We start from the raw sequence: 25,388 nt of genomic DNA on the forward strand, positions 1-25,388 counted from the left end.
AAGCTGGCCCCCAGTGTGATGCTACTCGCGGAACCCTGCAGTTTATTTATTAAAAGTTCGATAAGTAGTTTTTCTTGGTCGGGAGCTACTTGCGCCCGAGCTTGGCGACAGCTGTATAAGTATCGGCGAAGCGTCTCGGGTTTTCCTTCATAAGGTATGACGCCTTCCGCGGCTTTGTATGGTGATACGGAGGAGGTTAAGCTAGAAGCAGTGCTGGGGGAGTTCGCGCGTTCGACGGAGGCCGAGATTTTCCTTTGCTGCTCCAGGTGCGCGATGTGACTCCGCAGTTTCTCGTTCGTGGATCGATGCAATTGCGCGTTCGTCTGCGCTTCGCGGAGTTGAGAGCACAAATCTTCCATCCTTTCGATTAGATCTTGATTGTCCCGTCGGGCGGGGGCCTCGGCGGCTTGCCCCTCAAGTTCGAGTATTTGCGCTTCTAAAATCTTAATTTTTTCTTCGAGGGCCCCGGTGTGGTCCCGGTCATGTCTAGCTAGTAGGGCCTCGAGTTCGCGACAGCGGGTTTCTTTCCTAGTGTTGGAGATCGGAATGTAGGTACGAGCGGTCTGGGACTCTCAGGCCGTCTCGCTCCCGCTCACACTCTGTCTCTCTTGATCCTACCTCCAACAGAGGCCGATAGGTGGCCCACGGCGTAGAACTCTCTCTCGCTGTTATTATTTGGGTCTGTTGTACATATCAATACCCAAGAGTTCCGTGATAAGTGCGGCTCAATTTAAACGGTCTAGACTCTAGACTCTGTCTTTTCTTCTCAGCAGCTTAGCCAGTCCTCCCTTCCTGCGACGCCACTAAGTCTCTTAGTACGCATTTCTGCTCCATCGACGATTTCTTGGGCTCCAAGAAATCGTCTTCCTTTCTCTCTATCTTCGTTGCCTGGGAGTCTCAGGTACGAAGGAATCCTGTCCGGGGACTAGGGGACCACAGGGTTGGGATTTCGTAGTTGTAACTTTGGGTGGATTATCAATTTGCGGCTCAGCCTCCTTTGGAGCACTTTTTGATTCTTTTGTATTTTTTCTCAACTCAAATAAACTGATTTTACCAGATTTCCAGGGCGTTGTTTTTGTCACCCTGGAGCCTTCCTTCCTAGACCTCCTTGCGGATATCACCCAATCAACTTTCAAACAAATTTCGGGTCCTTCGAGCCGGATATAACCGGTACATATTCAATTGAGTTGAATTTTGATTGGTGATTCTTCGAGGTGACTGGGGGAGTGTCTCTGGTGGCAAAATGGTAACGCAGGAGGAAATACTCATGTGCGCAGGTCACGTTGGTCTTTATTGCTCAGAATTAGAACGGCTACTGGTCAACACCAAAAAGCGTGGTATAGGTAATTTTACCGTCCCTTATTTAAATGGTCGTCTGGCTAGTGCCAAGGAAATTCTCGCGAAAATACAAACGAATCATGTAACGATCACTAATCATTTATCGGATAAAGATTTGCAACAGTTTAATTATACGACGCAGAATACTTATGAGCGAGCTATGACGGCGTATTTGACTGCGGAAGAATACATTTTAGAACAAATCGAGAATTTAAGCGGTGAGCAAGTCGCTCCTCTCACTGCAGGGCGGACCCATGCTCCCTCGTTGAAACTTCCTAAGTTAGATTTACCCAAGTTTAGTGGTGACTATTCTGAGTGGTCAACCTTCTATGACTCTTTCAAATCAATGATTCACGATAATTCGACATTACCAGGTGTTCAAAAGTTTCATTATTTAAAGGCATGTCTTCAAGGAGAAGCTAGCTCAGTAATTCGATCCTTAGCCGCCAGTAACGATAGTTACTTAACAGCATGGAATGCATTAGTGACTAGGTATACAAATGAATGAATTACTACGTCCAACCTTCTTAGCAAACTAACGCTCATTCCGAAAGTCTTCGCTGACAATCTCATGTCCATGAAAACACTACGCGATACAACTATAGTTGCGCTAGACTCGCTGAGGACATTAGGATATCCAGTTGATGGTTGGAGTGCCATATTGGTCCACATCCTCTCAAACAAGCTAGATCAAGTTATCACTGTGGAATGGGAGAAGGAAATAAGACGTGTATTGAAATATCCTTCTTTCACTCAGTTTTTAGAGTTCATCACCGAGCAGATTAATATGCTCGAATCTATTAGTAATAAATTCAAAGGTAGTGAACAAACTACTGATAAAACTTCTCGTCCTAAGTCGTTGAAATCACTCAACGCAATCGTGGATAAACCAAAATGCTTTTATTGCGACGCGGATCATCCTCTCTATCAATGCAACAGCTTTATTGCCTTGAACCCTCAAGCCAGATATAAACCAGCGCAAAATAACTCACTTTGTATCAATTGCTTGAGACCTGGACATTCGATATCGTCTTGCCGAAGTAATTCTCGGTGTAAAAAATGTTCCAAGGCACATCATACGCTTTTGCATTTTGAGAAACAAGCTGTAACGTAGGGGTCTGTTCCCTGTGCTTCCAACCCCAGTATAGACTATTTTAGTAATAAGTAGAATAGTTAGAATTAAGAAAGTAAAAGAGAGGTGTTGAATTAGCTGTTTTGACACCGGGACTTCCGGTCACTTAGCGGAGCACGAAGCTCGAGATCGTTGCTCAATGCTGACACCCGGAATTCCCGGCTGGGTGCGTCAATGCTCGGACGCCGATCAACGACCCGACCTAGTGAGGTGTAGGCTGGAAGGTGTTGCGAGACACGGGAGGTCTTACACCACCTCCCCCAAATTTTTCGCATTTATAATCCGCACCGACCGACCAAATTTCAGTTATCCTGTGCATCTCACTGCCGCGAGTCGCGTCCGAGCCTTACGGAGCAGATAGCTCAACACTTCTCTTTGCCCGGCCAACGAAGTGCTGGTAGTTTAAGATTTAGATTAATTATAACCCGTGTCAACATAACTTATTCAATAAACCGCTACGATTTAAAACCGACAATCTTTAACAACGACCATCGCGACCACGTACAACCTGTCCAATCTCACAACGACCACAGCCATCCAGGAATTTGCCGATCTCTTACGACGACCACTGCGAACCAGGCGACCAATTGAACCGTAAGACAACTGAGAGATCCAATTGCTAGTCACACAAACCTGAACTCAAACGAAGAGGCATTTCCTCTTCTATTTTCAATACCACGAATCCCGCTGACCTAGTCGATCTTTCGCCGCTCGAAGACCGACATTTCGATTGTATCGTCGGCTTTTTTAACGCAATTCAGCAGTGTCTCTCCTGACCCAATTTTAATTGGGAGTCATTTGAGCCACGCTGCCTTGCTGACGCAGCGCCTAACGTAACAAACTAGTGACAGCGGTGGGATTCCTCGAGTGTTTTGTTCTGCATATATATATACTCTTGGTATGAGCCATTGATTTGTTGACAGCAATTCGTACTATTACGTATCTTTCTTTTACAATTAGCATCCCATATGCCGCCACCCACTGTTCTACAGGGCAGTGCACCTCCGTCTCCTTTCAACACAAACCATTCCCTTGTCCGATCTCCACCTTCCACCATGACGCATAACCCATCATATTCTGCCCTTAACAACACTGCGCATGTCGCGGATGGCTTAAACACCACCTCGGGACCGTACTCCCCAAGAGGGGAGGCGGCCATGATCCTGAGTTCCGTGCCCGAATTCGACGGTTCTTTCGAGCACCTTAATTACTTTATCGAACGTCTCGAAAATGGATATTCCGCGATGTCCGATGCTTGTCGGGCCGAGATCCTACCGGTCGTGAAGGCCAAACTCACGGGTCCCGCACGAACTAGTATCGCGGGCCTAAACCTCGCCGATTTCCGAGAGTTTATAGCACATCTCCGCGCCAAATTTAGCCCTCCCCAGACTTATGTTTCCCTTGTCACTCAGTTAGGGGCCCTTGAAATGGGACACAATGAACCGGTCCATGATTATATAGGACGTACCGGAAAATTGCATACAGCCCTTCTGGCTGCTTTCAAGAGTACATTCGGGAGAGTAGCCGCTGACGCCTGCCGTGAGACACATGAGGCACAAGTGGTAGAGTACTTCCTCAATGGACTGACCAAAGATCTGTTTGTAGCAGTGGCACACAGACAGCCCGATACCTTGAGAGACGCTTTCGATTACGCTCGTGTGGCTAGCTTTCACATAACGCAGCGCGAGGTTAGGAAGGCCTCATCCGCCTACTCCAGCTATCCGGCACATTATCCTAATCCTCCCCCGAATTCGTATCCAGCAATCCCGAGATATCCACAAACCCCCCAGCCTTACTACATCCCCGCTCCCTCTCCTTCGTATCATTTACCCGTTACCACTCCCACGTACCCGGTGTGCCCTTGTCATCCGCCGTCGGGTATGGCCCCTACCGCACCTCCGCGGCCTAGAGACCCCTATAATCCCGAAGCATTTTGCACACATTGCCGACGACCAGGTCACGTCCTCGCCAACTGCAGATCGGTATCCAGATCCTCGGGGCCGGTAATTGCCAATTTGACAGCTACAGAAGAGCCAGCCGATTTAAACTCCGCCTAGGCTCGACTGAAAGCCGCGTCTTCGAGCCCTCCGAGCAAATCGCGACCATCAGTCTCCTCCGGAGACCATCCCCGATGGCCAAACCAAAACCACGGGATCCCAAACCTCGGGTATACTATACCCCCGCCATCTCTGTAGTCCTCAAAAACGTACCGCAGCTGAATATCGTCGAGGGAACATTCCTATGTGATCCTGGCTGTGAAGTCAACATAATCCAGACCCAGTTTCTGAGACCCGATACTCCTCGGACACCGCCGGACATAAAGGGGGTCCAGGACTTACATTCAGTCACTGCATTTATAGGATCTACCGACCTTGGCCTTAACGATGACAACTACGCTTTCCAAATCGTCCCCTCTCTGTCATTACTTTATGTCGGCGTACTGGGAGCTCCCTTCCTTAACCAAGCTGGAGCTCAAATTTCATACACAATGTACACTCTGGTTACGGAGAATCGACCCATTCACCCATTGCGCTTCAAAAATGCTGACATGATGCAGAATATAAAACAAGGAGAACCGGTTGAAGTCCCGCGAACACCTTCAATTTCCGCGTGTGTAGCCCAGGATCCAACCAGCATTCCCTGGCCCTTCGATTGTGAAGCCGCACCTCCCTCTCACTCTGAGGCAGTGGTTCATCGCCCTCTGCCCTATGAGTACGAGCCTGGGTTCCCGGAGCCCCTGAACCAATCCGAAAGGATCCACCAACTAGAGACCTACTTCCGAGATTTGGACAGCCCTTCTTCAGAAGATCATTCTCCCGTGCGTGAGCTCATCCGGGAGTACTCGGACCTTTTCTACATAAAGGGTGACAAGCCAAATCCCGAGGATCGCACCGGAGTTCTACACGAGATCAACACGCCCGGTGGACGGCCATTCAAGGTCCGCCAATACCCCATCGAACAGAGCTTACACGAGGAAGTACAGAAACAAGTTGATGCCCTGATCGAGAACGGGATAGTAGTTCCCTCTATATCACCATATAACTCCCCCCTCTGGATCGTACCAAAGGCTCCGGATTCAAAAGGGAACAAGCGATGGCGCCTAGTCACGGACTTCCGAAAACTTAACGAACAGACCGTGGGCGACGCCTACCCGTTGCCGATAATCACCGATAGTTTGGATAAGCTAGGAGGATCTAATTACTTTTCCGTATTCGACCTCGCCAGCGGTTTCCATCAAATACGAATGCATCCTAAAGACCAAGCAAAGACCGCCTTCTCCACACCTAAGGGACATTACGAATATACTTGCATGCCGTTTGGTTTGAAGAACGCCCCGGCTACCTTCCAACGATTGATGAACCAGGTCCTCGCTAAACTGCAAGGACAGAGTGTGCTCGTCTATCTTGACGACATCATAGTGTTCACGAGAACCCTCAACGAACACGTGACTATGTGTCGCCAACTATTTGATCAACTGAGACAGCACGGCCTCCGCCTACAAACCGATAAGTGTCAATTCCTCAAAAGCCAAATTGCCTACCTTGGGCATATAGTAAGCCGCAATGGAGTACAACCACATCCTGGAAAGCTCAAAGCCGTGCGAGAATTTCCGGTTCCCCAGAACGCTACCAACACCAAGCAGTTCCTGGGATTGGCCGGTTACTACCGCCGATTCATACCAAATTTCGCCGAACGAGCTAAGCCTATGACTCGTCTCCTAAAAAAGGGGGTTGCCTTCAAATGGACAGAGGAAACCCAAGCTAGTTTCGAAGACTTGCGAGATAAACTGTGTGAAGCTCCCGTACTAGCCTATCCAAACTTTTAAGAACCCTTCATTGTGACGTGCGATGCCTCAGACTACGCAATCGGAGCCATTCTAAGCCAAGGCAAGCTAGGCCAAGATCACCCCATCGCCTACGCATCTCGAACTCTACATGACCCCGAAACTCGATACTCAACCTCAGAGAAAGAAGGGCTTGCTGCAGTTTATGCCTTGAAGGAATTCCGACATTACATCTACGGAAGAAAATTTACCCTGGTTACAGACCATCAGCCCCTAGTATGGCTAAGCAAGACCATTGACCCCACGAACCGAATACAACGATGGAAACTCTGTACCGAAGAATTTGATTACGAAATCATTTATCGGAAAGGCAGCCTGAACGAAAATGCTGACGCGCTCTCGCGTAATCCAGTACCTCTCGCTTTGCCTTTAGTAGTTAAGGACCCTCTTTATCTTCCAAAGATTAAGAAACCCGAGCCTGACCCTTCTACGCTAGGCTCGAGGATCCGCGATCTTCGGCCTCGAAAACCTCGCGCTCGCGTCAACTACGCCGAGCCCGACACGTCCGACGAGGCAGGATCCTCCGATGAAGAGTCCCCTGTCATAGAAGAAGTCCCCGCTAGACCCACCATGCTTCCGACCCTTATGCATGAAGTAACCCTCGAGGATAATCTAGACGTAGACGACCAAGAAGAACCGAGCATCCTGCTTGAAACCAGCGGAGAAGATTTTACCCCGCTTGACGATAAGGAGATAAGCTACCTACAGGAGATTAGCTCCAGCCCAGAACGCGAATTGCATAAGGGTGTGCCTCTCGGTAAGGAAATTGACCAACTTGAAGCTATGTCCCCTACCCATTCTTCACACTCTCCATCCGGACTACCAGGATTGAGGCCCATTGCACGATCTACCATGCTACCGCAGGATATCCACCCGGATAGCGAAGAAGAAACCGACTCCGAAACAGAACTAAATACCACCGTCGTGAACACAACTAAAATTCCACCAGCAATCCCTAACTCATTTGACATCAGCCTAACTGCTGACCTACAAACCATTGAGCCTGCCCCGGCTCCCAGCGACCGGCGACAACCACTCTACGACAGCAATATTAGTATAACACCTTTCACCCTGGCTCGCGAACCCGACCATCTAGTCCATTTGATAGCCAGTGATTGCACCTTTCAAGACGCCGTCAGTCGTATGCTAATCGAAACGGGAAGATTAGACTTGGAAGAGGTGCGGAAGATTTCCCTAGTCCCTAACTCCTCACATACCTTCCCCTATAAATCTCACTTCATTCTTCTGCTAGTAACCCACCAGCACGAACGTCTCTCTCCAAGCCACGACGAAATTGGTCTAGCCCTGAAGACCCTGTACGATCAAGTAAAATCCTTAGATTTAAAGTCTTTCCGCATATCTCCATTTAAAATTGGAGCGTGCCGAGTCACAAGTCGCTACTTGAGCTCCGTGCTGAGTAAAACATTCTCGGAGTCTTCCCCGAAGATAACGATTTGCAACGGAGACATAATAGAGCCCCCCACATCGGTACGTCTGCAAATCATCTTAGACTATCATGGCGGCCTCATTGGGGGCCATAAGGGAGTGACAAAGACATACCACCGAATTCGGGAACATTACGACTGGCCTGGGTTACACAAGGACGTACAACGCGTAGTACGAGCTTGTGAAGAATGTCAAAAGCAGAAGCTGGTAAGAGTTAAAACTCGCCTGCCTATGCTTATCACGGATACTCCTAGCTTACCTTTCGATAAAGTAGCTCTGGACACGGTAGGGCCCTTGCCCATCACACCCTCGGGAAATGTACATGTTCTAACTATGCAGTGCAATTTCACCAAATACTGCCTTGCCGTGGCCATTCCAAATATACGTGCGGTAACCATCGCCGATGCGTTCGCTCGTCACTTCATTACCTTGCATGGAAAACCGCGCGCTATACTCACTGACCGTGGTACAAGTTTCCTAGGCAAACTGATAAAGCACCTTACCCGGCTTTTTGATATAGAGCACCTTACCACATCAGGTTATCGACCACAGACGAACGGGTCTCTGGAACGTAGCCATATAGTACTCATCGACTATCTCAGACACACCATCCCGCGGCACTGCGACTGGGACCACTTCTTACCCTTCGCCATGCATTCTTATAATAACTCCGTGCATGAAGCAACCGGGTATACCCCTTACGAACTTGTCTACGGCAGGAAAGCTGGCTCACCTCTAGCGGTGGGTCCCGTTGAAGACTTACCTACTTTCGACTCCTATTCTACCGAGCTAAAACAACAACTTCAGGTAGTTCAAGAACTCGCCCGCGAACGGGAAATCAAAGCCAAGGAAAAATCCAAAGAATACTATGACCGCAAGGCTAATCCCGTGACATTTCATCCCGGAGACTTAGTTTATGTGCTGAAAGAACCTAGATTACATAAATTTGACCCCTATTACGTTGGTCCCTACCGAATCGACACCGTGACACCTCAGCACAACGCTGTTTTGATAACCGAAGACGGGAAACCTTTCACTAAGCATCTCGACAAACTAAAACCAGCCCATATTCTTTCGTAATTTTCAAAAAAAAAAAAAAAAAAACCTCTCTATTTGCTTTTAAATCAAACCCCTTCTGTTGTTACAGCTCGCAATCCAAAACAGTTTTCTCTTTCTTTACAAATCAACGACTTAGCCCTTAACCTTCCGGGTTAGACAAACCTTTAGTCTTGCCGACTCATAATAGCGGATCAGCGGGCTCCAGCTACAACCCTCGATCAACTTTCCGCCAAGACAAGGAGCACCGACGACGCTAACCTCTACAACACATCTGAGACAGAACTCACCATGATCATCATCTTGTGCCTCTTCACCCTTTTTACCGAGACACCTGCTTCCCCCCACTACGAAATCACCCGCTTACGTCATAATCCTGGAGTTTATTTTGAGAAAATTGCCACCCTTCAGTACTACTCCAAGCAATGGCGAATCGCTAGTACTCTCGATATCCAGGGCTTACTAGCCCACCAACCTGACCCAGTAGCCATCAATCGAGCATACCAAAATTCCTGCAGACTGGCTGGGAACTGCATAGGAAGGGCAAAGATCACGGCCATCCTACAGCGCATAAATGAAACTCAACAGTACAACAACATCCTCCATCAAGGTATGGGTGTACCACAAATTAGCCGCGCCCGCCGATCGGTCCCTCTGAGTTTCATCGGGGGGCTCTCCAAAAATCTTTTCGGTACCCTTACCGAAGAAAACGGGCAATTCTATCTTTCCGAAATGGCGAAGCTTCAAGAAAAGGGAGTTCAAACAGCCCAGCTTCTAGAAAACCAGACCCACATCGTCCGGTCGGAATTTGCCAACCTACACGACCACATTACAAATCTTACCATATCCACCCAAGCACTGCAAAATCAAACCCTTCAACTTGCAGCAGCTTTTAACAAGCGAGATGAGGACCTCGAACGACTGGCCTTCGTTGATGCCCATGAGAGATGGCTCTTGGGAATTGAACACCAGATCGAACAGTATCACTCCAGCGTCCTACTTCTAGTAGACGCCGTCCTACTGGCCCGCCAAGGATCTATTCACCCCGCCATTTTTTCCCCTGACAACCTCTTTCGGGTACTGAAAGAAGCTGTTCAGGAGACAAAACTGGCGCTGCCCTTCAACGACATCGACCTACACATGGAGAACATTCAAGACCTCTCTCGACTCCACGTACGCTGCCAGCAAGGCTCCCTGATCATCATCCTCGAGGTTCCCCTTCTGGCCAACGAATACCACCACGTTTACCGAACCCATCCCTACCCCATGCATCAAAATCATGAACCCAATCACACCTTATCCATGTTCATCCAACCATCCCAACCCTACCTCTGTGTCTCCTTCCCCGCTAAATACTATTCCTTCCTCTCCCGAGTTCAACTGGCGCCGTGCTTTCACAAGAAAACCATATTCCTGTGCCCTTCCGGCCCTCCGCTCCGGCCGATCCATTTCAATCAGGAGTGCGAAGTAGGCCTCCTATTACATCATGAGGCTACAAATTGGGACCAATGCGATGTACGTCTGGCAGCCTCTTCGGGCAGTTACTGGACCCAACTGGAGACCCCAGGAAGTTGGCTCTACTCCCTAGCATCCAAAGAGGAAATCCGAGTAGACTGTGAGGGAATGCTGCAGGATGCGGAAATCCTTACAGGAAATGGTATTCTCCGCCTGGAACCGGGATGTAGAGCAGAAACAAATACCGTGCGCGTAGAGGCCCTGCATACCATCTCCTCAGCGCGCACAGAACACTTCGAGGCCTTAACATCATTACCTTTACTGGAACTGCTACCAACTCCCAAGAAACCAGCACTGCAGAAATTACTCCAGATTCATCCAATCCTGCAGCAGCCCCTCACGGATTGGGCCCACAGCTCCAATAGCATAGCCCTCAAAGACATCGAGCACCAAGCCCGGGACCTTCAACGCCAGGACGACTTATTTCAGACATCTCACACCATCACCTACGCTTCATCAGGGACCCTCCTTCTCATCATTATAATCTTAAGCATAGTTTTAATAGTAAAATTAAGAACGTCGGGTGCTGGGAGTTCGGAAAAAGTAACCACTGCCATCACGGTTCAGAGCCCACCAACTACACAGACTGAACAAACCCCGATGCTACCAGCATGTGCTGTCAGCATCCCACCGGTCCAAATGGCGTCGCACATACCCATGATACACTACGTCCCAGCACCACGGCCGCCCTTTAATCGCCGAGACTCCCTATCTCTATAAAAGAAAGGTACAGGTAACCGACTCCTGCGTTTTTCTTCAGCGGAACATTAACCCGCCTGGGATAATGTTCCATTTAAGGGGGGAGGTGTAACGTAGGGGTCTGTTCCCTGTGCTTCCAACCCCAGTATAGACTATTTTAGTAATAAGTAGAATAGTTAGAATTAAGAAAGTAAAAGAGAGGTGTTGAATTAGCTGTTTTGACACCGGGACTTCCGGTCACTTAGCGGAGCACGAAGCTCGAGATCGTTGCTCAATGCTGACACCCGGAATTCCCGGCTGGGTGCGTCAATGCTCGGACGCCGATCAACGACCCGACCTAGTGAGGTGTAGGCTGGAAGGTGTTGCGAGACACGGGAGGTCTTACACCACCTCCCCCAAATTTTTCGCATTTATAATCCGGACCGACCGACCAAATTTCAGTTATCCTGTGCAACCCACTGCCGCGAGTCGCGTCCGAGCCTTACGGAGCAGATAGCTCAACACTTCTCTTTGCCCGGCCAACGAAGTGCTGGTAGTTTAAGATTTAGATTAATTATAACCCGTGTCAACATAACTTATTCAATAAACCGCTACGATTTAAAACCGACAATCTTTAACAACGACCATCGCGACCACGTACAACCTGTCCAATCTCACAACGACCACAGCCATCCAGGAATTTGCCGATCTCTTACGACGACCACTGCGAACCAGGCGACCAATTGAACCGTAAGACAACTGAGAGATCCAATTGCTAGTCACACAAACCTGAACTCAAACGAAGAGGCATTTCCTCTTCTATTTTCAATACCACGAATCCCGCTGACCTACTCGATCTTTCGCCGCTCGAAGACCGACATTTCGATTGTATCGTCGGCTTTGTTAACGCAATTCAGCAGTGTCTCTCCTGACCCAATTTTAATTGGGAGTCATTTGAGCCACGCTGCCTTGCTGACGCAGCGCCTAACGTAACAAAGCTAATCCGACGCCTCAACGTAATTCATCTCAAGCTGCTTCACCCACGAGTCTTCAAACCATTGATCAGTCTTCGACTTCTGTTGTTGCTCATGTGAGTGCCATGGACGAACGCACGACACTCCTTGCTACTTTTCTCGCACGCGCTACAGCACCAAATGGCCGTCAAATTATGATTAGAGGCTTAGTCGACCCGGGCTCACAAACATCGTTCATGACGGAAAATCTAGCCCAGTTATTAAGAGTTACACGCCGCAAAGTTAATGCAACGATTTACGGAGTCACAGGAGGTGCGGTACGTAACGTCTCGAGCAAAGCTGAACTCATCTTACAGTCAGTCAAACACGATCAGACCTCACTCAAGGTGACGGCATTAATTTTACCAAAAATCACGAATTATAGTCCTCGGTCGTATTCACCTCTTGAATTCCCTCAATTAGGTTCTCTGGACCTCGCGGACGAATATGCTTCTGTTATAAATCCAATTGATATTTTAATTGGTGCAGATTATTGCCCTCAGCTTTTACTGAATCAAATAATTCATTCATCGAACCGTGCACTGATAGCACAAGATTCGTTATTTGGCTGGGTTGTGTATGGTACACTTGCGCCGCACATGCATACTGCAACAGTAAACGTTCTTCATTGTTGTGACTTCGATAAAACACTTCGAGATTTTTGGGAGATTGAAGAAGTTCCTAGCATCTATAGTTTGACCCCTGAAGATCAATTATGCGAGGACATTTTCGCGAGTAACGTTACTCAATTACCATCAGGCCGCTATCAGGTTGCATTGCCTTTCAAGACAGAGTTCTCCAAATCGGCACTGGGAGCCTCTCGCAGCATCGCCGAATCAGCTTTAAAGCGAGTTCTCTGTCGTATTAACAAATCTCCTGAGCAGTCCGAAAGCTATGCTAAATTCATTAGAGAATACAAGCAGCTAGGACATATGGAGAAGGTCACAACAAACGCGATTGACACAGACTCCTTGGTTTACCTGCCTCATCACGCAGTATTTAAGCTCGAAAATGGAAAGCAGAAAATACGTGTCGTATTTAACGCGTCCGCTAAAACTAAGAGTGGTCTATCCCTCAACGACGTACTCTTAGTAGGGCCAAAACTACAAAAAGATATAACAGCCATTCTTATGAATTGGCGTGATTTTCGTTTTGTTGGTATAACAGATATTGTTAAAATGTTCCGCCAAATTCTAATTCGTCCGGAAGACAGAAAATTCCAATCTATAATTTGGAAAAATGATTCTGGTAATACACAAGCATATCAATTGAACACGGTCACATACGGTACCGGACCTGCACCGTTTTTAGCTTCACGGGTAGTGCAGGAACTCGCAAATCAACATGGTGATGACTTCCCAGACGCGAAGTCCATCTTACTTCAATCAATCTATGTCGATGACATTCTTTTTGGAGCTAACAACCTTGCAGATTTACGCGATATCCAATCTCAATTAGTTCAGTTGTTGGATAAAGGTAAATTTGAGCTCAGTAAATGGGCCTTCAATTCAGCAAGCACAGCTCTCCAAGAAATTCCTAATGATTCTAGTAACGCTAATCTTAATTTTAATAGCGAAAATTTTAACGAAACTAGCAAAGTATTGGGCATATCTTGGAATACCAGCTCTGATTCATTTCAGTTTATAATCTCGCCTTCTTCCATCACTAAGTTAACAAAGCGCATGTTACTCTCGGAAAACGCGAAGATTTACGATCCTTTAGGCTGGATCTCACCGTTCACCATTGTGTTAAAGCAAATAATGCAATCCACATGGTTGCTCAAACTTAATTGGGATGACGAGGTTCCCGAGCCTATCCAATCCAAATGGATGTCTTATTACTCGCAAATGTGCGAATTAACAAAAATCAATATCCCGCGCTGGAATGGTCAACTTAGTGCAGCAGATAAATTAGAACTCTATGGGTTCTGTGATGCTTCAAATGTGTCCTATAGTGCTGTGGTGTATGCCAAATTCAGCAATAGTGATAGTCAAACCTCAGTCAGCCTCGTAATGGCAAAAGCCAAAGTGGCCCCTCTTAAAGCAATTAGCATTGCTCGTCTTGAACTAGTCGCCGCTGCTTATTTGACTAAACTAATGCTTCATATCAAGTCATCACTTAAACGTTCAGTGCATGATATTTTTTGTTTTTCTGATTCACAAATCGTGCTGGCTTGGATTGCACAACATTCGTCAAAATGGAAAGTTTTTGTAGCCAACCGAGTCGAATATATACAGTCAAGTCTACCAGAGGCTCATTGGTCTTATGTCAATACTAAGTCCAATCCTGCAGATCTCAACTCGCGAGGGATTAATCCAAGCCAATTAATACATTGTACGCTTTGGTGGGAAGGACCCTCTATAATTCGGGAAACGTCATCGGAAAATTCTCCTTTAATGTTTGAAACCAACGAGGAAATAAAGACCTCCTCGATATATACAAATCATGTCACACGCGATTTACCGTCATTTCTTCATAACTATTCGTCGTGGACAAAACTAATCCGTGTTGTTAGCTACGTGTTGCGATTTATAGATCGAGCGCGTAGAAAAAATGTTTGTCAACACGCTCACTTATCAGCTCTCGAGCTACGCACTGCAACACTGCGTGTTGTGAAAATAATTCAAGCTGCTGCTTTCTTAAACGATATATTGACGTTGCAAGGCAAAAAGTCAGTTCCGTCAAGTTCTCGATTACTTTCTCTTGCACCATTTTTAGATGCGCAAGGAATTCTACGAGTAGGTGGGCGTCTGCAACACTCATTTTTGTCAGACAACCAAAAGCTTCCCATTATTTTGCCAACTAATTATTTAACCGAGCTGCTCATTCGACATATACATATCACGACCTTGCACGGTGGCCTACAGCTTACGTTAACAGTATTGCGGCAAAAGTATTGGGTGATCAATGCACGAAACGCTGCGAAAAGCATAATACATAGGTGTGTCACTTGCGCTCGTCAGCGTGCCAAGCTAGGAACACAATTCATGGGATCTTTGCCTACTGCTCGAGTAAACCGTAGCCATCCGTTTGAACATACTGGCATTGATTACGCCGGGCCCTTCCTTGTAAAACTGCATCAAGGCCGAAACTCGAAATCAGTTAAGTGTTATACAGCTGTTTTTGTATGCATGGCTACTCGTGCCACCCATCTTGAGCTTGTCTCCAAATATGATACGGATGCATTTTTGGCAGCTCTAGCTCGTTTTACTTCACGTCGTGGTAAACCCGCGGTGATTTACTCTGATAACGGGTTAAATTTTCAAGGAGCAAATAAGGAATTGAAACTTGCATTCCAAGGCTCTCTGAAACATGTGCAATCTATAGATTTTGAACCTATACGCGAAATAGAATGGAAATTTATTCCCGTGGCCACTCCTCATTGGGGTGGACTGTGGGAGAGCGGGGTACGAAGCGTAAAACATCATCTAAAGCGTGTTCTTGGGACTTTTCTTCCTACGTTCGAGGAAATGACCACACTAATTTGTCGTATTGAAGCCTGTCTAAACTCCAGACCTCTTTCTCGTTTACGCGATGACATTGAAAGTTTAGAATGTCTAACGCCAGGGCATTTCTTGGTTGGTCGCTCTTTACTCGCTACACCCGAAATGTCCGTTCTAGATTTAAAGGAATCTACTCTAAATCGATGGCAGACAATCACTCGGATTACCGAGCTCTTTTGGCAAAAATGGTCGGGCGAATATCTGCAATCATTACAATCTCGTCCAAAATGGCAAATCAAAAATAACGATTTTCGTGAGGGTGACATCGTTATAATTAAGACTCCAAACGCTCCACCTTGCAAATGGAACTTAGGCCGAATTATGCGTTTAATAATCGGTTCAGACTCAGTAGCAAGAGTAGCTGTGGTTCAAACAGCGAATAAACAGATTCAACGCAGCCTAACCCAGCTGTGTAGGATCCCGGCATAAATACAAATATTGACAAACAATCCCAACGGCTTCTGATCTGCCGACTCGTACATCTCATCACCTTGACGCTTTACTTATTAAATCAGTACTCCTTAATCATGGCTAGCGACAAGGTACTTAATTTAGTCGGCAACGTCGAAATGTTCTTAAGTGAAGTTTGGGGCGAAGAAGCCAACGCGTCCGATGTACTGGACCTTTCCTTCAGTGACTTGAGTCTTTCGGACGATGCTCCTTGTGTTGATTCTCTGCTTGAACTTCCGGATTTGCTTGTGTCGACGAAGGAAGAAGAGGACTCCAGGATGCAGGTCATTTTGGATCCGCCTTGTCCACCTGAACCAGAATCAACTGACGTGGTCATGGAACCCATAGCGGGACCTTCTCGTACACCAGCACCAGCAATTGATTTAGCTGTTTTATACGCGAGCAGTTGGGAGAATAGAATCCTGTATGATTCTACCGCAAAGGAGCTGGAGCGTACAGCAAAATACGTTACCGTCTTGGCGTTCGGGCTTACACACCGTATACCATTGCATGCGGTCTTGAAATATCGGCAGTGGAAGTCTTGGGATCCTCAAGGAAAATTGCTCTTGCGTTGGACTCCAGCGTTAGAGCTGAAAACTGCCAAACTCATCATTAAGAAATGAGTTAGTCTGCGACCATTGGTGGACATTCGGAGCTTCGCTCAAAGGTTTTTTTTTTCTTTTTCTTTTCCACCATGGTCTTTATTTACGGTGTTTCACCATTCCAAATTTTAGAACATAAGTTTAGTTTATTTCCAACATCTGCGAGATTCATCTGAATTGGCGTAGGAACGTCAATGCGGGGGAGGATTTGTTGGAGATCGGAGTGTAGGTACACTCTGGGAAATCGAATCGTTCCAAAATGTAAACACAATTTAAAGGTGCATTAGTTAGCTGGTGGACAAGACTTTTCCACATTGTTCAGCCTACCAGGCTTAGCACCGAGTCCCAAGCAATAAAAAGAGAGGCAATAAACCGACCGAGAATGACTAACCCTTATATACCTGTACTCGAATGATCAATCAAAAATTCTAATTTTAATATTATTAATTAAACATTTTTAAAACTGTTATCAATACATTGCTTTTATTTTTAAGATGAGAATGAGTCCAAACACGAAGCTAATCGGACGATTATTTCTGTATTAAATTTATCATGCAGTTCTCAAATTATTTAATTTTAATAAAACTTTTCTTTTGAATCATTTAGATAGGAATTTAAAGTATTTACACATATCTTTAATTACATATATATTTAAATGAAATAAATATTTATTCATCATTTAATAATATTTTTATACATAATTTACTTTTCGCCCTTTCTTAAAGGTTGCAAAAATTCCTATTTTCTTAGACATCGTATTAACTCCGATAACTGTTAATCGATCCTTTCTGCTATATTGTTTTATATATATATATATATATATTTAAATTTATCAAATTACAGATATACAAAATAAAATATAGTTTCATTAGAATTTAATAAAATATGAACTACAGGATACACATAATACAGAAATAATCGTCCGATTAACCTCGTGTTTGAGCTCATTCTCATCTTAAAAATAAAAGCAATGTATTGATAACAGTTTTAAGAATGTTTAATTAATAATATTAAAATTAGAATTTTTGATTGATCATTCGAGTACAGGTATATAAGGGTTAGTCATTCTCGGTCGGTTTATTGCATCTCTTTTTATTGCTTGGGACTCGGTGCTAAGCCTGGTAGGCTGAACAATGTGGAAAAGTCTTGTCCACCAGCTAACTAATGCACCTTTAAATTGTGTTTACATTTTGGAACGATTCGATTTCCCAGAGTGTACGAGCGGTCTGGGACTCTCAGGCCGTCTCGCTCCCGCTCACACTCTGTCTCTCTTGATCCTACCTCCAACAGAGGCCGATAGGTGGCCCACGGCGTAGAACTCTCTCTCGCTGTTATTATTTGGGTCTGTTGTACATATCAATACCCAAGAGTTCCGTGATAAGTGCGGCTCAATTTAAACGGTCTAGACTCTAGACTCTGTCTTTTCTTCTCAGCAGCTTAGCCAGTCCTCCCTTCCTGCGACGCCACTAAGTCTCTTAGTACGCATTTCTGCTCCATCGACGATTTCTTGGGCTCCAAGAAATCGTCTTCCTTTCTCCCTATCTTCGTTGCCTGGGAGTCTCAGGTACGAAGGAATCCTGTCCGGGGACCTGGGGACCACAGGGTTGGGATTTCGTAGTTGTAACTTTGGGTGGATTATCAATTTGCGGCTCAGCCTCCTTTGGAGCACTTTTAATTCTTTTGTATTTTTTTTCAACTCAAATAAACTGATTTTTCCAGATTTCCTGGGCGTTGTTTTTGTCACCCTGGAGCCTTCCTTCCTAGACCTCCTTGCGGATATCACCCAATCAACTTTCAAACACCTAGAGAGTTCGCTTTGTAACATTTCCGCTTCCGTGCCGGTTAAACCCCTTATCCACTTCTCATTCTCGGCTTCTAGTTCGGCAAGTCTGCGATTACTATCGACTAATTCGGCTTGTAGTTGGTCGAAGTGGGCCTGAGTTAGTCCCTTACCGTTCGCCGTGTTAGCTATAGAGAACAAAAGGAATCAAGAGATTTGTACAGCAAAAGAAATTTTGGCGGGTTACCGGAACGCGAATCCCACTTCTGACACCAATTTTTGTAACGTCCCGGGGAGAATTTATTAGTAGCCCGGTGCGTACTGAAATAAACCGTTTCGGGCACTATGCGTTAGCCTAGTTAACCCTGGGCCGGTGGCGATTCGGACAAAAATGCGAAAAAGATGGTTTTCTACTTACTGTACGGAGAGTCGATGATATAGAGATGCAGTGGGCAGCTTCCTCAAGGAGTCCTTGAATTGGGTGCAAGATCGAGAGAGAGAGATGAAGAGAGATGCATAAAATCACTGCGTCTAGTCTCGAGTAAGAATTTATGTGTATTTATAAAACGAGTACAAAAATTAGAAAGATTACAAATGTAGCAAAATGTAGCAAAAGGTAGTAGCGCAAAGGAAAAAAAACAGAGTGAAAGAGTCTAGATGCCCCCGAGGTTTTTATACACCCCGGGAGGGCAGGACACAAGCGTCCAAGGAGCCTGGTGGGAGGGCATGGGGAAGATAAAGTCAGGAGTATTCATTGTTAGTCTTCCCCCACTATGGCTGCCTCAAGACGCTTGCACCCCACCTACACAGTAGCTTTATGTTAAGAACGGCGGGGCCCGATGTCCTGCACCTTGGCTTCGCGCGGTTCATAGCGAGCCAGATTCCCGGCGCGGGGGATACAAATCCTCCTCCGAGGCATCCCAGCGTACGGGGCTCGAAGGCCCCCCTAAGATGCATACGGTGCATGCTGTATCTAAACCCGAAATCCGCGTGCGGCATCGCCGGCACTCCCGAAGGATCCTAAAATTGGGGTTGTTTACCACGCATTCGATGCATGGCCCACCGCTGGTGAAGGTGGCGAGACACCGGGTGCATCTCTCAAGGACTTTGTAAATTAGTTCTTCGCACGAGAAACATCGGGCGTCTATGCGCCCGGTCTCCCGGGTTACCTCCAAGACCTCTGTCATGGAGTAGTGTCGTTTGTGTGCCCCCGGCATCCGGATATAACAGTCCATGCATAACATTCCGGGATGCGTCGTGTTAGTTCGGTGGGCGATACGCATCCCCCGAACGAAGTAGAGGGGTTGCGTCCCTCGGATGGAGCGGGTTTCCACGAATGGATACATTATGCCTCTGGAAGGTAAAATGTAGGTAGAGCAGAGTCCTATTTGGAATGCGAAGCGTCGGTAAGCGGTTGGCGGGTTCTGTACGGAGGTGGCGCTGCAAAGCTTATAATTAACTTATTATATGGACAAGCAACCAGGGGAAAGGAAGTTCGGTGATACGCCGTGGGGTATCGTCTCAGTGGCTAAGGCCTGGACGTTACACTAGCTAGGCTACATGTAAAGAGGCTATCTGCCGAAGTGGGGTGAGGGGAAGTATTAGTAAATTCTCAAAGCATGCATCTTTTTACATATTGCGTTACACTGATCAAATGAAGCATTGGAAAAATATGAAAATATTATGAAAACATCCCCTTTTCATGCTATTTTAACACTCACATCAAATTTGCATTTGCACCTTTACTTTTGAAGAAATAAATTGCTAAACTTACGAACGCGTGAAGCTGAAGAGAGCGTTTTTCAGTACAAGCGCGGGACAATGGCACAGTCGTATTTCTCAATAGAATTAGATGAAACTAATAACAATCGCTTCCTTTTTTTATATAGATCGTCATAAAGAACTCGGATTTCAGATAAACATCTTAGTTTTCGAGATATGAACGATTGAAGTTGAACGGCGCATACTCATTTCCCTCATTGTGCGTATCAGCTGTTGCGCACGTGCATTTTCAATCGTTCATATCTCGAAAACTAAGACGTTTATTCGAAATCCGCGTTCTTTATGACGATCTACGTAATGAAAGTAATCGATTATGATTAGTTTCATTAAATTCTATTGAGAAATACGACTGTGCCGTTGTCCCGCGTTTGTACTGAAAAACGCTCTCTTCAGCGTCACGCGTTCGTACGTTTAGCAATTTATTTCTTCAAAATTAAAAATGGTAATTCTATTTAGATGTTAGTATTAGAAAAAGCATGAAAAGGAGGTGCTCTTATAATATTTCCATATTTTTCTAATGCTTCATTTAGTCAGTGTAATCCAAATTATAACATAATGCGTACTCCCGCGAGGCACGCGGAGTAGAAGCACGTTGTCTCTCTCTCTCTCTCTCTCTCTCTCCAGCGTTTACTTTCACCAAACGTATAATATTTAGCCTAGCTAGCTAGGGAGTCAGTAGGTAGCTGTCAAATGACACAGTGGTATCGTAAATAAAAATAATAAAATTGGAAATCGATTGTGGAAAACAAGGAAGGAATTTGATTAAGAACGGAGAAGAAAAACTATCAGATGAGTATTTTATTATCAAAACATGAAAATTATTAAGGAAATTTACTTTGTGGTTATTTTATTTCTGTTCCAGGTGAAGTCATGTTTCTGTTGGCATTCAATGCAAGAGAATAGAACTTGTTGAGCAATAGATGAAAAAGCAATGAAGAATTTCTGTGTGGACCAGTGAATTTAATAATTGTGACAATGTTATAATAGTGAAAGTGTAAGCGATTAGTGCATGTGCAAGGCAGTTTTATTGTAAATTATTCATGTACTTCATTGCTTCCTATTATTTTAAATTAAATCTAAATGAATTAAAATAATATTTTTCTTTCTTCCTCTCTAAATTCTATTTACTGATAGTAATAACATATTCTCTTATTAGCCATATATTCAATCACTAAATTAATTAAAAGTATTCAATATTTATAAAGCGTAACTGTTTGTAGCAATGATGTTTATTATTTGATGTAATACTAATTGCATAGGGTTTCTGCAGGTGTCTTCTTAGTCCGCTACATTCTTTAACATCTTATGTGACATTTATATCCATCCGTTGCACTATTTGATTCAAGTATATAACATATTATAACTATTAGCCACTTTTTTTACATACACACTGATCTGATAACACTGCTGACCATTTCTAGAATTTGAAATGATTGTTATACCAGTTTTTTAACTTCAAGCTTGAATAGATATTTTGAAAATAGAGAACTTATTTCGTTACTTCAATTATGATGTTATAATTGATAGAAAGATATATCCATCCTTTGCAAATGATATCGTATGTCTAGTAACTGGATTAATGAAGGTTTTAGAACATAAATTTCACAAGGAATTAGCAGTAACAAAATATGTATTATATATAGAGGATGGATATCTCCAAATGTGAATTGGAATATTCTTTGAAGATAAGAAGAAAATGAATTCAACAATACACTGAAATGTATAGAAGATCAACATCCTCTCAAATTTCAAGAAATAATATCCTACCGAAGAGGTTCCAAACACTATAGGAACAATATTTAATGTGTCCATTCTTCAAATTTTGTAGAACCATGGTTTACCAATCATCTTAATGTTATAAAATCAAGTAGTAAATAAAATAGCCATATCTGAGTTTATTTAAGAATATAAACAAAATATTAGTATATGTTGAACACTAGAGAAAGGAACTAATGAGTCAAATAAATGTAACACAACATATGGAAGGATATTGCGGATCACTCCAGGAACCGCATTCAATTTGTACTATAGCAAATAATAAATATCATTACTATAAGCAGCTTCGCTTCACAAACATTAAGTAATTGTGATTTTGTTTGTAAAATAAATAACCTATTACTAATATCAGAGTATGTAATTACTTTGTGTAAATATAATCAGGAAAGGAAGAGGAAAAATATTATTTTCATTCAACTAGCTTTAATTTATAATAATAGCAAGCATTGTCGTACATGAATAATTTACAATAAGGCTTCCACCCAGATAACATTTTGTGTGCAGATTGGCAGCAGATTGCTAACAGAAATGCTCAAATTTTGTTGTCAGATTGCTATCAACTATAGAAACATTTGACTTGGTATTTGCCGTCAGAACCGGCACATACTAGCCTTCTAGCAGAATGACGCCAAAAACAAAACGCAATCTGTACACATAACCCGAGCGCAGATTTATAGCAGATTTGCGACAGAGTCTGCAGTACAGTCTCTGAAGGCAGATTAAAAACAAAAACAAAGCAGGATTTGTTACTCTATGTACGCTCTTTAAAATGTTACCCAATAAAACCAAAAATGTTGAATCAACGTAATTTCTTAACGCGTTATCTATAGCTGAAACAACGTGCCCTATGTCGCCAAAATCCACGTTTCTATCAACGGTTGATTTAACGTTTACACAACGGTTAATTTAACGTTTCTGTCCGCTTGAAAAAATTTTAGGATGAATAAATTGAATCGCGTGAATAATTTAACACTTCAATTTGCATTAAAATCACAAAATATTATAAGTTACCATTATACAATCAATTTTTACTAAAAAAAAAAAGAAAAAATATTAGGAGATGGCTGGACGCGAACCTGCGTGCAGCAGGTTTTTCCTCCTACACGTAATCTATATGAATTAATTGTCTTTATATTGATTTCTATCAATCATCGAATCTTACACACTATAATAATCTGCATCCTAGAAACAAAGCGGACGATCCTTCGAGTCTCCTTTCTCCTGGAATTGGCTACAAATCGTAAAATAGCTGAAAGAATTTCTAACATGGCGCGCACCTTAACCACTAAGCTACGTTAGCATATAATAGATCGTTACAATTTTGATGAATATGCAACTGTTATTGAAAATCACCTTACATTATTTTTTATTTCGAATTAAATTCTAAAAATCTTTGTTGTTAAATATTTTTTAATCATTTGAATAAATATTACTAAAAACAATATTTGAACTGTTTCCTTGACATAATTTCAGTTCACGAAGAAAACGTTGTGCTAATATCATTTAATCGTTGCATCTATAGAAAAAATCAATATTTAAAATACATTAGAAAGATCCCATCAATCCTACCGTTTCATATTAGTTGTGGAGAAAAACATTGCTTCAACAACGGAAGTTAAACGTTATTTCTCTTGGAGAATACAACGTACGTTTAAAAAATGTTAGAAAGATGCCTTGTATTCAACCGTTTCGAATTGGTTATGGGTAAATACGTTGTTCCCTCAACGTCAATTAAACGTTATTTCTTCTGGATATTTATCATTATATGTTTAAAAATTTTCAGATATTATAATTAATACAATTTTAAACGGTGTACCACCTAGTGGCTTTAACGTTGTTCTAAAAGACGGCATCATGTTTATCGTTCTGCGCATGCGTCATACGGCGTAAGACATTTAAATCAAGTACGCAGAGTCTGCTGTGTTTCTGCTGCAAATCTGCTGCAGGCTCTGCCGCAAAGTCTACTGTGTTCCTGCTGTAAATCTGCTGCAGGTTCACTTGCGTTTCTGCTACAAATGTACTGTAGGTTCTGTCGCATAAAGCGATATCATATTGTTGTTAATCTGTTAGCAGAAACTGACAAGTCAGGTTCTGTTTCCAATATGGTGTCATTTTGTTGACTGGATTTTGTAGCAGAATTTCGTTTACTTTTGCACAATCGGATAAGGCTATCTGGGCATGTACATACACTAATCTCTTACACTTGCACTATTATAACATTGTCACCATTATTAAAATCACTGGGCCACACAGAAAATCTTCATTGCTTTTTCATCTATTGGCAGTAAGTACTATTCTCCTTCATTGTAAGTCAACAGATACAGGACTTCAACTGGAACAAAAATAAAATAACCACAAAGTATATTTCCTTAAAAATTTTTACCATAATTTTCATGTTTTGTTAATAAAATACTCATCTGATATAGTTTTTCATCTCTGATATTTATCAAAATCCATCCTTCTTTTCCGCAATCCGTTGCCGAAGTTTGTTTACCATGCAAACGCGGCATTTGACAGCTACGGACTAACTCCCTGGATGGCTGGATACTGTGTGTTGACGAGGCTATACGCAGCAGAGAGAGAGAGAGAGAGAGAGAGACATCGCGCTGCTACTCCGAGTACGCACTTTATAACATTCAGCGTTACACTGATCAAATAAAGCATTGGAAAAATATGAAAATATTATGAAAGTATCCCATTTTCATGAAACTACTAACGATATCGTTTAATTTGCATTTGCACTTTTACTTTTGAAGAAATAAATTGTTAAACGTACGACCTCGTGGCGCAGAAAAGAGCGTTTTGCAGTACAAACGCGGGACAATGACACAGTCGAATTTCTCAATAGAATTAGACGAAACTAATCATAATCGATTCCTTTCATTACGCAGATCGTCATAAAGAACGGGGATTTCGGATATACGTCTTAGTATTCGAGATATGAGTAACTGAAGTTGAACGGCGCATACTCATTTCCCCTATTTTGCGAATCAGCTGTTGCGCACGTGTATCTTCAATTGCTCATATCTCCAAAACTAAGACGTTTATTCGAAATCCGCGTTCTTTATGACGATCTGCGTAATGAAAGGAATCGATTATGATTAGTTTCATCTCATTCTATTGAGAAATACGACTGTGCCATTGTCCCCCGTTTGTTCTGAAAAACGCTCTTTTCAGCCTCACGCGTTCGTACATTTAGGAATTTATTTCTTGAAAAGTAAAAGTGCAAATGCAAATTAAACAATATCGTTAGTAGTATCATGAAAATGGGATGCTTTCATATTATTTTTCCAATGCTTCATCTAATCTATGTAACCCTAAATGTAATAAAACGCGTACTCGGAGTAGAAGCATGATGTCTCTTTCCCTCTCTAATTCACTCTCTCTCTCTCTCTCTCTCCCAAGCGTGTAGTCCCGTCAAACGTGAAACGGGGTTGGGGTGGGTTTATAAAAGAAATACATTATGAGTTAAA

The 25,388-nt window shown here is 43.7% G+C and overlaps 1 protein-coding gene across 1 annotated transcript; it reads left to right on the plus strand.

Annotated features, from left to right (window-relative positions):
* The first annotated feature begins 12,108 nt into the window (after nt 1–12,108).
* Nucleotides 12,109–15,954, plus strand: LOC136780734 (uncharacterized). Its single transcript, XM_066739289.1, has one exon. It carries the CDS (start codon nt 12,109–12,111, stop codon nt 15,952–15,954), a length of 3,846 nt encoding a protein of 1,281 aa, XP_066595386.1.
* Nucleotides 15,955–25,388: the final 9,434 nt, after the last annotated feature.

This window comes from Prorops nasuta, unplaced genomic scaffold, assembly GCF_024137725.1.
Source record: "Prorops nasuta isolate Cenicafe-Biocafe unplaced genomic scaffold, Cenicafe_Pnas_1.2 PNAS00020, whole genome shotgun sequence".
Classification (NCBI taxonomy): Eukaryota; Metazoa; Arthropoda; class Insecta; order Hymenoptera; family Bethylidae; genus Prorops; species Prorops nasuta.

Coding starts and splice junctions, on each gene's coding strand:
- LOC136780734 (XM_066739289.1), top strand. CDS start 12,109: ATGGACGAACGCACGACACTCCTTGCTACTTTTCTCGCACGCGCTACA.